General features: G+C 43.5%; 1 protein-coding gene across 17 annotated transcripts in view; it reads right to left on the reverse strand.

Annotated features, from left to right (window-relative positions):
* The window catches only part of LOC147026954 (signal peptide, CUB and EGF-like domain-containing protein 2), a 506,981-nt gene that overhangs the window by 187,961 nt on the left and 304,435 nt on the right, over nt 1–14,585 (reverse strand). For 11 of the 17 annotated variants that reach the window (XM_085882882.1, XM_085882881.1, XM_085882887.1 and 8 more), the window contains 2 exons: nt 4,010–4,127; nt 2,348–2,427 (listed from right to left, as the gene is read on the reverse strand). The exons of 5 other annotated variants lie outside the window; for them this stretch is intronic. In XM_085882882.1, coding sequence (XP_085739008.1) covers nt 2,348–2,427; nt 4,010–4,127 — 198 coding nt within the window. The remainder of the gene's footprint in view (nt 1–2,347; nt 2,428–4,009; nt 4,128–14,585) is intronic. One more of the 17 variants, XM_085882876.1, reaches the window with a different exon arrangement.

A 14,585-nucleotide genomic window follows, 5' to 3' on the forward strand; every position in this document is an offset into this window, starting at 1 on the left:
TCGTGCTCCGTCATCCTGAGCGAGCGGAATGTGCTCTGTAATTCTGAGTGAGCGGATCGTGCTCTGTCATCCTGAGCGAGCGGATCGTGCTCCATCATCCTGAGCGAGCGGATCGTGCTCCATCACCCGGAGCGAGCGGTTCATGCTCCTTCATCCGGAGTGAGCCGTTCATGCTCCATAATCCTCATTGAGTGGTTCGTGCACAGTCATCCTGAGCGAGCGGTTCATGCTCCCTCATCCTGAGTGAGCGGTTCATGCTCTGTTAGCCTGAGCAAGCGGTTCGTGCTCCATGCTTCATCATCCCAAGTGAGCGGTTCATGCTCCGTCATTCTTAGCAAGCGGTTCTTGCTCCGTCATTCTGAGTGAGTGGTTCGTAATGAGCATGATCCCGACCGCATGAGAAGTTCCAAGGTGCATTGGGAGATGGATAATGTCCTGAGGTGTTTCAAGGTGGTCTATCAATGAACAGAAAATGAAGGCAGCCACTCAAGTCTTCATTATGAAATTAGTTTTTTTTAAATCCAAAGCGAATCAGCCTCCATTTCATCTTCTGAGCCTTCAGCTTCAACTGGACAGCCTGCCGCACCTGAATATGCCTGCTACAAGCAATATGTACTGTATGCAACCCCAATCATGACAACACTTATGAAGAAGTAATTCATTTGAATGTTTATATTTGTTATATGCTGCTTTTTTGCCCCTCGTTGCTCCCCCACCCTCCTCACTCTGCCCTGCTTCCTCACTCCTCCCTTGCTTCCTCACTCCTCCCTGCTTAATCGCTACTTTTCCCCTCCTGCTTCCTTGTTCCCCCACCCACTCCTTGGTCTCCCGACCTCCTTGCTCCTTCACCCCTCTCTCTCCCCCCCCCCAACCCCTTAGTATACCCATCGTCCGGATGGTGGTTATGTCTGGTCGGACCTTCCCCTCACACTGCTATAACTTGCCCTCCCCTCATGCTGCCTTCCCTTTCCGCACTCCTCATTGCTCCCCTCTCCTTCCTCGCTTCGTCACCCCACCTCGATATCCCTCCTCCTCACTCTCCCTCCCTCTCTCTCCTCTCCCCTCCTATTTACTCCCCCCAATATTGCTCCCAATATTGTACCAACAAAGCAACGGGTTGTATTTGCTAATAGACACTAAGAAATACGTGTGTGTGTGTGTGTGTGTGTGTGTGTGTGTGTGTGTGTGTGTGTGTGTGTGTGTGTGTGTGTTCTTAAAGCATAACATCTTCTCTCTGCTAACTTCCCTACCCCCACTCTTCTCTCTCTTTGTACAATCCTCCCTCCACCCCCTCCTAATACAGTGCAGCACCATCTTCCCACACCTCTTCTCTCTTCTCTCCCTCTGGACATATCCGGACGGTGGTTATCACCATACGTGTGTGGACGGTGGTTATGTCTAGGCAGTTTTTGTCTCCGGACGTGTCTGGGCGGTGTTTGTTTCTGGACAGTATTTATAGTATGACGGGTAGAAAATTGATTTCAGACTATTTTGTTTCCATCTTCACTGTTATTCGATGCAGAATGATTTTGATGATACTATGAATTGTAATTATGACTTTATCACATATCTGCCTTCCCTTCCTCTTACCTCATGCTGCGTTCCCTTCCCCCACCCCTCCTCAATCTTCTCCTCTCCTTGCTCTCTCACCCCTGCACACTCACCCTCCCTCGTTTCTCTTTCCTGCTCCACCTTCTCAATCTCACGCCCCCTCTCTCCCCCCTCTCTCTCTCCCCCACCCCTCTCCACCTTCTTTTTCTCCCCACCCCTCCCTATCTCAGTACAGTATTCCCATCAGCAAAGTGATGGGTGGTATTTGCTAGTATATACATACATATAAAGCTCTTTCTCACCATAGACTGGTTGACTGACTGACTGACTGACTGACTGATATTAAAGATCAGAACCATCTGGGTGATGAAGAAAGCTGAAATTTTGCGTGTCGATGGAAATCGAAGTCGGTACACCGGAAAAATTCACAGAATCGTCAGACAACATCCATAAATGATAATATAAATAAATGAAAAAAAAAATTATTGAAAAAACATGCAGGTGAGTGACCCAAGACAATGGGGAAGCATGCTAATTTTGTGTGCCGATGGACATCCAAGCCGATATACCAGGAAAAATCACAGAATCATTGGAAAGCATTTGTAAACGAAAATAGAAATAAATGAAAATAAATAAATCAATGAAAAATCAAATGCAGTTGAGCGACCCGAGACAATGGGGAAGCACGGTTTGTATGCTTACAAAATGTGTAAGCCCACCCCACCAGTAATATAAAAAGCTCATTCTAACCATTGATTTACTGACTCACTCACAGACTCATATTAAAGATCGGTACCTTCCGGGTGACGTAGAAAGCTGAAATTTTTCTTACCGATGGACATCGAAGCCGATACACCAGGAAAAGAAATCACAGAACTGTCGGACAACATCCATAAATGAAAATATAAATCAATGAAGATAAGTAAATGGAAAAAATAAATGAAAAAAATGCAGGTCAGCGACCCGAGACAACGGGCAAGCACGATAATTTTGTGGGTCAACGGACATTGAAGCCGATACACCGCTAAAAAAAATCACAGAACCGTCGGAAAGCGTTTGTAAATGAAAATATAAATGAATGAAAAAAAAGGAGAAAATAAATAAATGGGGAAGCACAACAATGGGGAATCACAACGCGTTATTGCTTACAATGTGGAAGCATACCCCGTGAGATTCATATCCGAGGCGTGTTCAAAAAGTATCGAACCTTAATTTTTCGTGCGTAAACAAATGAAGCTAGGGAGGCCTGGTTTGGTGCACGTATGTAGGCGATCCTAATCCGTATACGTGAATATTTTCCCACCTGCAGAAGCTGTCAGTTGCCGACAGACCACCGATGAGTGAGGAAGTGAAAGTGAGCGCCGTCGGATTTTCGTTTTTGACAAAATGATGGCTCACTGTGGTCTCATCGCCAGTGATCACTGTGTTGAAGAAGTTGGGATCGCTGTTCACAGTCTCCAGCATGTCCTGTGCGATCTCCAAACGGAGTTGCTTCTGCTCGATCGTTAGCAGCTTAGGCACGAACTTCGCTGAGATTCTCCTTAAGCCCAAATCCTCAGTCACAATGGAATGAACGGATCCAATGCTGACGCCTGCCTCGTCTGCAAGTTCTCTGATCGTGATTCGACGATCCTGCATCAGCAGGGTCCTCACTTGGTCAATGACGATCTCATTTCGGGATGTTGAGGGCCTACCAGAACGTGCTTCACTTTCCACTGATGTGCGACCATCTTTGAAGTGGTTGTACCACTCTTTTATCTGTGTGGTGCCCATTGCTTCGTTCCCGAAGGCCTGTTGAATCTTGCGGATCGTTTCCACTTGGGAATCGCCAAGCTTTACCCAAAATTTGATGCAGTAGCGTTGTTCAAGTTTTTCCGTCATTTTGTCAAAACCGAAAATCCGACGGCGCTCAATTACACTTCCTCACTCATCGGCGGTCTGTCGGTGACTGACAGCTTCTGCAGGTGGGAAAATATTCACACATATGAATTAGGATCGCCTACATACGTGCACCAAACCACACCTCCCGAGCTTCATTTGTTTACGCACGAAAAATTAAGGTTGGATATTTTTGAACACACCTCGTATATATATGTATATATACTGAAACGCAAAAGAAACTTACCACCTTTTAAACCTACAAATATCAACAATAACAATGCGTGTAGTAAATGTGTGAATTATTTGTGGACAATAGTGTCCTCACTGTCAGACAAAACGGTCACGGAATGGTCACTTGAACCTTCAATGGTCACTTCATAGCACAGCTGTTGAACAGCCGTTTTGACTGTCAGTGATTAGCCAAGGGGCACGGGATGATTTTAATGAGCTGTATGTGATGTCTTGATATTGGCTTTAAAAAGGCCAGTGCAAAATGGGCATTTCAATTAACATGCCACAATTGTCAAGGGATCAACGGCAGTGTGCCTTGGGCATACTGCAAGGCGGATTGAGTTACCGTGATGTGGCACGTCGCCTTGGCTGTTCACACCAGACGATATCGGCCCTGGTGGACAGAGACACCCTCCACAACTCTGCAGATGACAGACCTCGATCAGGGAGGCCAAGAGTCACCACTGCAAGGCAGGACAGGCAGATGGTCCTAAGTCAGATGGGTTCAGACATTGAGGACTGAGTGGGACAGAATCCAGCAGCAATCCATCCAAAGACTGGTAGGCAGTATGCGCCGACGATGCACTGCCTGTATCCAAAACAATGGTGGCCACACACGCTATTGAAAGGGGACTGACATTGCACCCTGTGCTGTTCTGTACTGTAGAACAAACTTATGAGATGGTGTATCTTGGTCAAAAACTTGACATGTCATCAATAAAATGCCAATGTTTCAATTAGCAATTGTTGGTTTTTTATTTTGAACTGTTACAATTTTATTACATTTCAAACAAGTGGTAAGTTTCTTTTGCGTTTCAGTATACATATATATATATATATATATATATATATATATATATATATATATATATATATATATATATATATATATATATATATATATGCAGTATATCTAAATATATATATATATATATATATATATATATATATATATATATATATATATATAGTATATCAAAATATATACATATATATATATATATATGCATATATGCAGTATATAGAAATATATACATATATCTTCTTCTTCTTCTTCTTTCGGGTGCTCCCGTTAGGGGTCGCCACAGCGGATCATCCGTATGATCCGCATAGTGATTTGGCACATATTTTACACCGGATGCCCTTCCTGACGCAACCCTGGTTGCCTCTTACGACACAGGGATAATAGAAATATATACATATATACATATATATATATATATATATATATATATATATGCAGTATATAGAAATATATATATATATATATATATATATATGCAGTAAATAGAAATATATTCATATATATAGAAATATATACATATATAGAAATATATATAGAAAAATATATATATATATACACACATATATATATATATATACATATACATATATATATATATATATATATACATATATATATATATACATATATATATATACATATATATATATATATATATATATATATATATATACATATATATATATACATATATATATATACATATATATATATATATACATATATATATATATATATATATATATATATATACATATATACATATATACATATATATATATACATATATATATATATATATATACATATATATATATATATATATATATATATATATATATATATATATATATATATATTGTGTTGTGGCCATGGCCAGTTCGTTTACTCCCCCCGACCCAATTGTGGTGGACGGGAGGTTAATACCGACCAGGCTGGATCACCGAGAGGTTTTCCTTGGAGGTAGACACGTGATCCTCCGAGATTATGGCGCAGGAAGGGAAGGGCGGAATGGACGAAGCAGATGGATTCACAGCACAAGGTGTTTCTACTTGAAACCACAATAGATACACGGATACCAGCTATTTATAATAAACACAGGAATTTAATGAATGTAGAAGAATATTTACAAGAGTAATATTTCAGAATGTAACAATAAAACGTGAGGTAAATTAAAGACTAAAGTCGAGGTGCCTCTACACACGGACTTTAATTCCGACAAGGGGAAAACAAAAGTAAAGAAATTCCTCCCTTTATTCTGGCACTTCGCTTTGTCCAGAGATGGTCTCTATTGAACTAAGGGATCGAGGTGCTTCGTCCCGTATGGGAAGATGCGCCCAAAATGGCACCAAGCCGCTCTCTGGGGGGAAAAAGTAAGTGAAGTAATTTGTGGGGCGATATTCAACGCCTGGGCTCACCAACTGCCAGACAGCTTCCTCATTTGTTGCGCTTGCTAACGCCGCTGCTCTCTGCAGAATGGCACCGAGCCGCTCCCTTTGGTGATATTCAGGTTGGTCTCTCACAACCCATCTTCGAGGTTGGTCTCTCAAAACCCATCCAAGAGTAAATGGCCAGTGTCTTGCTCCACCACGCGAGCCAATTCGCCTTAGCACAAATACAAGAATCGTGCCGTCTTCTTCATGCGTCGAAGGAAAGCCAGCCATAATGCCCTGTTCTTACACGCCATCGACTGGCTCCGTCATCTCTCGACCGCATCCCTCATACCCAACTCAACCCACAAAACCAACTGCTCTTCCTCCTCGCTTCTGAAACCTGCACAGTTCACAGTTCAGCCAAACAGTCAATGACTAGCATCTTGCACAGCATGCGGGCAAATTTATTCCATGACACGAGAATTACGCAGCCGTTTTGTTGGGCCGAGAGGAGAGAAAAGCAAGATCCCCCATCCCAGCCACGTTCCTCTCACAACTACTGTCTGCTTTTCAAACCTCACCCTTCTCCTACCCGCTCTCTGACGTCACGCCCATTCATCATCCACCTCTGGGTGTGGCTTGTTGGCATGAAAACTGGGAAGGCGGGGCTTCTCACCTGCTTGGATGTGCGGCATGTTATTATGGTTGTTGTTATAAAAATGTAATTCTTTCATTGCTGGCTTGTAAATACAAAAACAGGGGGAAATTACATACTGGAGGAAATTACATACTGGGGGAAATTGTTCTGAATTCCTATCTAATTAACACAGCACTTAAGCTCACTTAAGTAATACTTAAGCTCACAGTTTCGTGTCAAGTAACACTTAACCTCACAGTTTCCCTACTTAATTTACATTGAGATGTCTCCTACATGCCCATGGACCAAGCAACTCTATACTATACTAACTTTGCTATGAAGTTTCTCTATCTACCCCCACAACTGTAACACAGCTCCCCCCCCCTCCACCCGCCACCCACCCGCCCAGAACCTAGCCCCTGCAAGGTTCAATGCAGGCATTATCATTCCAGCCTTACCACATACTGACTCACACCTAATTAGCCTATGAAATAAACTAGGAGGGGTTGTGGGAAGTGAGCTGCATCTATTCTCCTTAACGTTCTACACCCCTTAAATACAACAATTAAAATATTTTTAAATCTCTTGGTTCCTCACTCCTAACTCCTGGGGCAGATAGAAAATGTCAGAAAGCACACACAACAAATCTACTATGAAAGAGAATACCTTAATCAAAAACGTTTACACATCCCTCCTTCTAAAGACTGTGTTCCCCAGTGGATGCCACAACACCCAACGTGACCTGCGGAGCCATCCCAATTTACCGATTTCAAATTTCCACGAGTCCTGTCTCTCTGATACAGGTTAGTGACATGGATCCAGTGACCTTTCTCTCACACTCTCATACATAAACCCAATATTAATCATTCATTCCAAGCCTGCAAGACCATGGCTTAAATGTTATTACACATTTGTGTGACCCTCAACAAGGCAGCGGGAAGGGACCATTCAATAAAAATGGTGGGGGCGCTTCCGGTTGTGGTGCCCACAGTCAAAAAATAAGTCGCCCCACTTATGATTTCTTTGCCCCTCTCCCCCTTCAACTATTCAGTCCCTGACAGCCAAACAGCTCTTTTGCTGTACGTCTCGTCGTGGAGGGTCTCCTCACCATCTAGCCTCTCTCGGCCTCATAGGGTCTCGCCAGAGGTTTCCTTACTGCTGGGCGCCCAAATCAGGCCCTCCTCTTTGATGGGTCCCTATTTCCAGACACCACCAGCTTCCAGGGACAAATTACCTCAGGGGGAGCCACAGTCACCGCTCTTCCAGAGCTTGATCCATTCCTGCGGACCCACATATCTTCCCCACCCACACAATCCAACATCTCATTTCCTACCCTGTTTCCATTCGATTTTCAAACATTGCAATGCAAAATGGTGATCATGTTCCGACACTGCCATGGCCTGCTAACATGTTATAATCCGCATTCATTCTCCAAACACAATTCAATTCTTTACACATAGCAGACATCAACATCACAGGACAATTCTGATTTTCAAACCGATCCCTTTACTGACCATTGAGTCACTCTCGCCTGCTTCCATCCTAATTTCCCTTGTCCCAATTTCTAGCAAATCTAAACCCTTGGGACTGTAAGCACCAAGGCACTTTACCCTAAGTGCAACTCGTCGCAGGTTGGTCGGGTCTAAGAGTGTCATCCACCCCTTCTAATTTTCTTTGCACCCTTCCAATCCACCCCTGTGGATTCAGTGCTTTTAATCTCCCTGGATACCATACCTCCTTTTTCTTTTCTATATTTGTCTATTATTCCAAAATCTTGTTGACTAATGTGGCTGATGTTTGGGTGCAATTGTAGTCTTCAAGCACAACCTCGATGAGGTGACAAAAAAAATCAGATCAGCCACAAGAACTGTCTATAAACATTCTTGCGAGAGGCAGCAGGATCGATGTCTGCACCCCCCTCCAGGATCTAGTAAACCTCGAGTTCTCTCATCTATCCTCGATTTATGCCTACATCCACCTCCAGGATCTAGTCGGTCTAGAGATCTTCCATCCATCCCCAGAAGCCTGCATCCTCCTCTGGATCTGGTAAACCAGGAGTTCTCGCATCCTGTCCCGATCGATGCTTACTTCCTCTTCTAGGATCTGGGAGACCTAAAGTTTTCTCATGCACTCCGCATTGATGCCTGTATCTTCCTCCAGGAAAAACTGTGGCCACAGCGATAATCCAGGCAGACATTCCCACAGCCCAGTGGACCCAGCCAAACCTACATCTCCTGAGTGTGCCAGGCTGAGGGTGGAACAAGGCCACGAATAGCCGACCCACAACCAGGATGAGGACAACTCCCAGGCACGCATGGATGCCGGCAACCACACTCCACGATAGAAAAAACCAGACAAACAGCCACCATGGCCAACGCAAACACCATCACCAAAACCTGGGCTGTTACACTTGTCTGCTCGGCCAACTGTGATAAGAGTTGGAGTGAATTGAGATGTGTTTTGACCTTGTGTAACTCTTCATGTTTCTCTTTCATCTTCCAATACCGCCGTTTACTTGCCTACACTTTCTTCTCACCTCCAGCGTGCCCTTGCTGTGGTTTTTTGGCTTGCTGCCATCTTCGTAGCCGGCTTTGCAGCCAGCTCCATTGTGCCTGATGAAGCCGGCTGTAAAGCCGGCGAAACGTTGCCCTGAGACCGGGTCTGCTCTTGCTTTTTTGCTCAAATTAGCTGTGTAATCTAATGTAATCAAAAACTAATGTAATCAAATTAGCTCTCGCAAACTGTGTAATCCCAACTGCCCCAATTTTTTCCAATATATATGTATAATGTATGTATATATATATATATATATATATATATATATATATATATATATATATATATATATATATATACATATATATACATACATATACATACATATATACATATATATACATACATAGACACATAAATATATATATATATATATATATATATATATATAAACACGTATATATGTATACACACACATATATACAGTATATATATATATATATATATATATATATATATATATATATATATATATAAAAAGAAACATATATATATATATATATATATAAAAAGAAATATATATATATATATATATATATATATATATATATATATATATATATATATATATATATATATATATGTATATATATATGTATATATATATATATATATATATATATATATATATATATATATATATATAAACAAACAGAAATTTGACTTCACACAGAAGTCACAGAAAAATTTGACCGCACACGTCTTCTGGAATCGTCACGTCGTCACGTCACGATGCTTTTGATGGCCTCCACATCAGGAAATGGTGTCCCCTTGATCACCCCCTTGAGCTTGGGGTCGTTGGGGAATAGGAAAAAAATCACAAGGGGCCAAGTCTGGCGAATACAGGGGTTGCTCCAGAGTTGGCACGTTCCTCTCTGCAAGAAACTGCCGGATGCTCAGGGCACTGTGAGCAGGGGCGTTGTCATGGTGGAGCACCCAGGCGTTGTTCTCCCACAGATCCCTCCTCTTGTCCTGGACTGATCTCATGAGGTGCCGGAGGTTCTCCTTGCACACGTATTGATTCACTGTTTGACCCTGTGGTAGAAACTCGAAGTGGACGTCAAAAAATGTCAAAAAACGCGATGAACATCACGTGGAACATCGACTTCGACATCCTTGCTTTCTTTGGTCTTGGTGATACTGGACTTTTCCACTGACAACTCTGCTGTTTGGTCTCAGAAACGTATTCAAATATCCACGATTCATCGCCAGTCATGACTCTCACGAGCAGGTCCGGATCGTCCTTGAAGCGCTCGATAATGTCTTGAGACAGTGACTCTGCTGTTTCTGGTTCTCGGACAACAGCTTGGGGACCACCTTTGTGCACACGTTGCGCATTTTGAGGTTTTCAGTGATGATGCACCCAGACAGTGACCTTGTTGATGGAAAGTTCCTCAGAAATCATCCGCACAGCGAGTCGACGATCTGTGCGCACCATCTTCTTCACACGCTCGAGGTTGTCTGCTGTTTTGCTCATTGAAGGTCTTCCAGACCATGGATCGTCTTCAACCTCCTCCTGTCCCTCTTTGAACGTCTTGTGCCATTCAAATGCACGTGTACGTGACTATTTCTTCCCCGTAGACTTGCTTCAGCATTGTGAAGGATTCGGAAGGTGTTTTGCCAAGCTTGGCAAGACACTTCAGATTGGCTCTCTGCTCACGAATCATGGCACAACGGCTCAGACGAGACAAGGTGCAAAGCACGACCTGTAAAAAAAATCACACAATGAGTGCAGTCAATCATCACCAATCACATATATTGCTGGAATGTTGCGAAACACTGTGACGCAACCCGTTAATTTAAGTTGTGTAAGTGGAACACACAGGAGCCTCAGTCCCGTTACTTTTTAGACGGACCTTGTATGTGTGTGTGTGTATATATATTGTTACGTCTGAGGGGTGGTATGCATTCAAAGGGTAATTAGGATGTTTAATTAGGTATGCCATGCTATTCGAGAGTACCAGGATCTCGATGTAATAAGTAGCAATTCAGTGGTGATAAGTTGTCTAGTAAATGTCCATTTCTTCAAGGGGGAAATGATAATTGTCACGTAATTAGATAGGGATACGGGATAGGGTAAGTGTGTCTGCGTAAACCCCTTTTAGTATTCCCCGGAGGCTTGCCGTGACGTCACAGGACAGTGCTGCGGATGGCTCCGCCCCGTGATCACGATTGGTGGAAGGCGACGGCAGAGGGCCAATAAACGGCTCGATTGGAAGTGACGAGGACTCGAGGATAAAAAGGCTCTGTTCGGGGAAAAGGTGAGGAGGAAGAAGATCGGAACAGAAAAACCGTTCTGGTGGAGGCTGTTGTGCTGGGAGCGTGCTGTGTTGTTGGTCTGATTCAATCCTGGATTTGATCGTGTCTCGTGGCCTTGCTGTGCCTCGTGCCTCACCTTGGTTGGCTCTGGGGTTCTGCTGGCTCGGAGTACGGGGTCGAACGGCGGGCGGACCTGCCTCCCTCTCCTGCTTCCAACTTGGCGCCAGAACTGGTTCCCTGGCGGCTGTGAGCGGACTTGGGCCAGGACCAGGAGGTCGACAGCACCACGGTGTCTCCTGCCCCTGACGAGCGCAACGCCAGCTCGACCGACGCCAATCCAGGGACTGTTGCGTCCACACCACGGGCCAGCCTGACCACCAGGACCAGCTACGTTGTGTGTGTGTGTGTGTGTGTGTGTGTGTGTGTGTGTGTGTGTGTGTGTGTGTGTGTGTGTGTGTGTGTGTGTGTGTGTGTGTGTGTGTGTGTGTGTGTGTGTGTGTGTGTGTACCTGTCGCCTTAGAGGGTTTGAGATTGGTATATCCATTGGAATTGTTTGTGTTTTCCCCACGCCCGAACCCACACCACCATCCTGTCGAATCGCCCCGGATCCCTCCTCTTGCCGAGTCTTATTATTTCTGGTTAGAGAAATAAACATCATTAACTCAGTGAAAAGTGAATCGTGCCACCTTCCTCATCCCGTTTGCGGTAGAGCGATTAGAACCGCCATCTTTGGGTTATAGAAATAAACCGCCTCCATTGTTTCGGCTCATTCTACGTTAAGGCCCGGTCACACCTTGACGTTTTAGCCAGCGATGGCAACGTATTAAAATGTATGTAAAACGCTGGCTTACGTTGAACTTTTGATGTTTTTTTTAAAGATTCGGACGTATTCATAGCAACTTGGTCTTATGTATAACGCATTGGTAACGGACACAGAACGTTTCGTTGTGTTATAGATAACTTATACCAACGAATGCTGAACCTGTTGTTGGCCTACACAACCGATGCCCAACGATAGTCTAACTTCGGCATAGCGCGTTGCACGCATCGCCGACGATGTCGTGACGTAGCCTATTAAAAGGCTGACGCACAAGGATTCGAATCATAACTGCCGTAGAAATGGAAGTGTCAACATCGCGGTCACACCTTGGCGATCTTGCCAGCGTATGCCGACCTAAGAAAAATGTGTCTAAAACGTTGTGGCACGTCAAATACGGTATGAGTAAGTTTGGTATACGTGAGTAGAACGCTAAAGTATGCTATCATACGTCGTAGTAAGTAGAGTACGTCAAGAAATTTTAAACATGTTCAAAATTTTACGACGTACTCGGCGTATGACACACGTTCCGCATGCGATGGGGATAAGTTTTACACACGATATGTGGACGCTTACACACGTCCACAAAGGCTACTTATAAGCTACTCATAAGTCAAAACATGTCGCGGTAATGTCTTTTTTACGCGAAACTTATTTCTAACTTATGATTGACGTGCTTTGAACCAATTCTTTACGTAGTCCCAACACACATCGACGTATGTAGACGTATTCCAATGACGTCTTCCGGTCGACAAAAAAAAAAAATTAACGTGTTTCCAGCTTACAACTGCCATATAAAGACGTGTTCCCAGCGGTTTTGGGAATTGGTATATAAAAATGCTGCTCATAAAAGGGGAACCCAACAGTGTTTTCGAGTCCTTTTTGAGTCGATGTCCATGTCAGCAGTAACAGTATCAGTATCAGTATTAGTATTAGTAGTAGTTTGCTCATGTTGGCAGTAGTAGGTGAGTGAGGGGGAGGGTGTGGGTTATGATGGATCGTGCTTGCGTCCGCGTGTCCACGGGTAGGAGACATCTTTGCACCATTGTTCGAAGTTCTTCGCGGCTAATTTTTTATGGGGCTTTTTCAACAATGAGCTATGGCTTGTTTTTACGATTTAGGTCTATTCATAACGGGTTGGACAAATGCACAATGAACTAATAGTGTGCATAGAGCACTGATTACTTATAGATACGGTATACCAACAAATAATTATCGTGAAGCCGGCGTTCACAAACTATGCCCAACGATAGCCTAACTTATCCATATCGTGCGGCAGTTTATCTTTTCCGGTGACGTGGGGTTTGCTATTCATAGGCTGCCACTCAACAATTTAAATGGCTGCATCTCCACTATTGAAAGTAGACGCTTGCGCTCAACAATTGGATTTTTTTTACACTCAACGACTTTTAAACGGTACCACTCAGCTAGTTTCATTGTTTACAATGAACGATTTAAATTGCTGTCACTCGCCTTTGTTTTTTGACGCTGGGGTTTGAAAATTTGAAGCGTTTCTTCTGAACGTGTTAAAACGCTCAAACTCGACTATTTTAAATAGACGCTGCCGATGGACAATTGGAATCATAGCCAAGCTAGACATCGAAGTGTGAACATCCTTGTCATGCCGAAGAAAAGTTTGAAAAATGCTGCAAATAAGTGTCCTGGCCGTGGCCATGGACGCTGACGCAAGGACGATCCATTATACCGACGTCTTTCAGCCTATGAGCAACTTAAAAGTAACGTCTGTCGATGTGTGGTAACGATCACGTAACGTGCCTACAACACGTTAATCATAGGTTAGAAATAAGTTTCGGGTACGCTAAACATTAAGGCCCGGTCACACCTTGACGTTTTAGCCAACGTATGCCGATTTTTGAATTTTTTTTCTAAAACGCTGGCACACGTTGAATACGTTATGGGTAAGTTTTGATAACATTGAGAGCACGCTGGCATACGTCGTAGTACGTTGCCATACGTCGTTGTACGTTGGCTTTAAACGTTGTACTTTTCGGTTGTCCTCAAATTTTTTCATGCTTGAAATTTCACGACGTATGCCGGCGTATGACTCACACGTTCCGCTACGCTGGCCACAAGTTGTAGGCACGGTCTGCGATTGTTGACAGACGTCAACACATGCTACTTGTAAGTTAATCATAAGTTGAGACACATCGAGGTAATGTTTAGCGTACCCGAAACTTATTTCTAACCTATGATTAACGTGTTGTTGGCACGTTACGCGATCGTTGCCACACGTCGACAGACGTTACTTTTAAGTTACTCATAGGCTGAAAGACGTCGGTATAATGCATCGTCCTTGCGTCAGCGTCCACGGCCACGGCCAGGACACTTATTTGCAGCATTCTTCAAACTTTTCTTCAGCATGACGAGGATGTTCACACTTCGATGTCTAGCTTGGCTATGATTCCAATTGTCCATCGGCAGCGTCTATTTAAAATAGTCGAGTTTGAGCGTTTT

The sequence above is a fragment of the Eptatretus burgeri genome, chromosome 5 (assembly GCF_056783735.1).
Source record: "Eptatretus burgeri isolate ZD-2024b chromosome 5, Ebu_testis_v1, whole genome shotgun sequence".
NCBI lineage: Eukaryota > Metazoa > Chordata > Myxini > Myxiniformes > Myxinidae > Eptatretus > Eptatretus burgeri.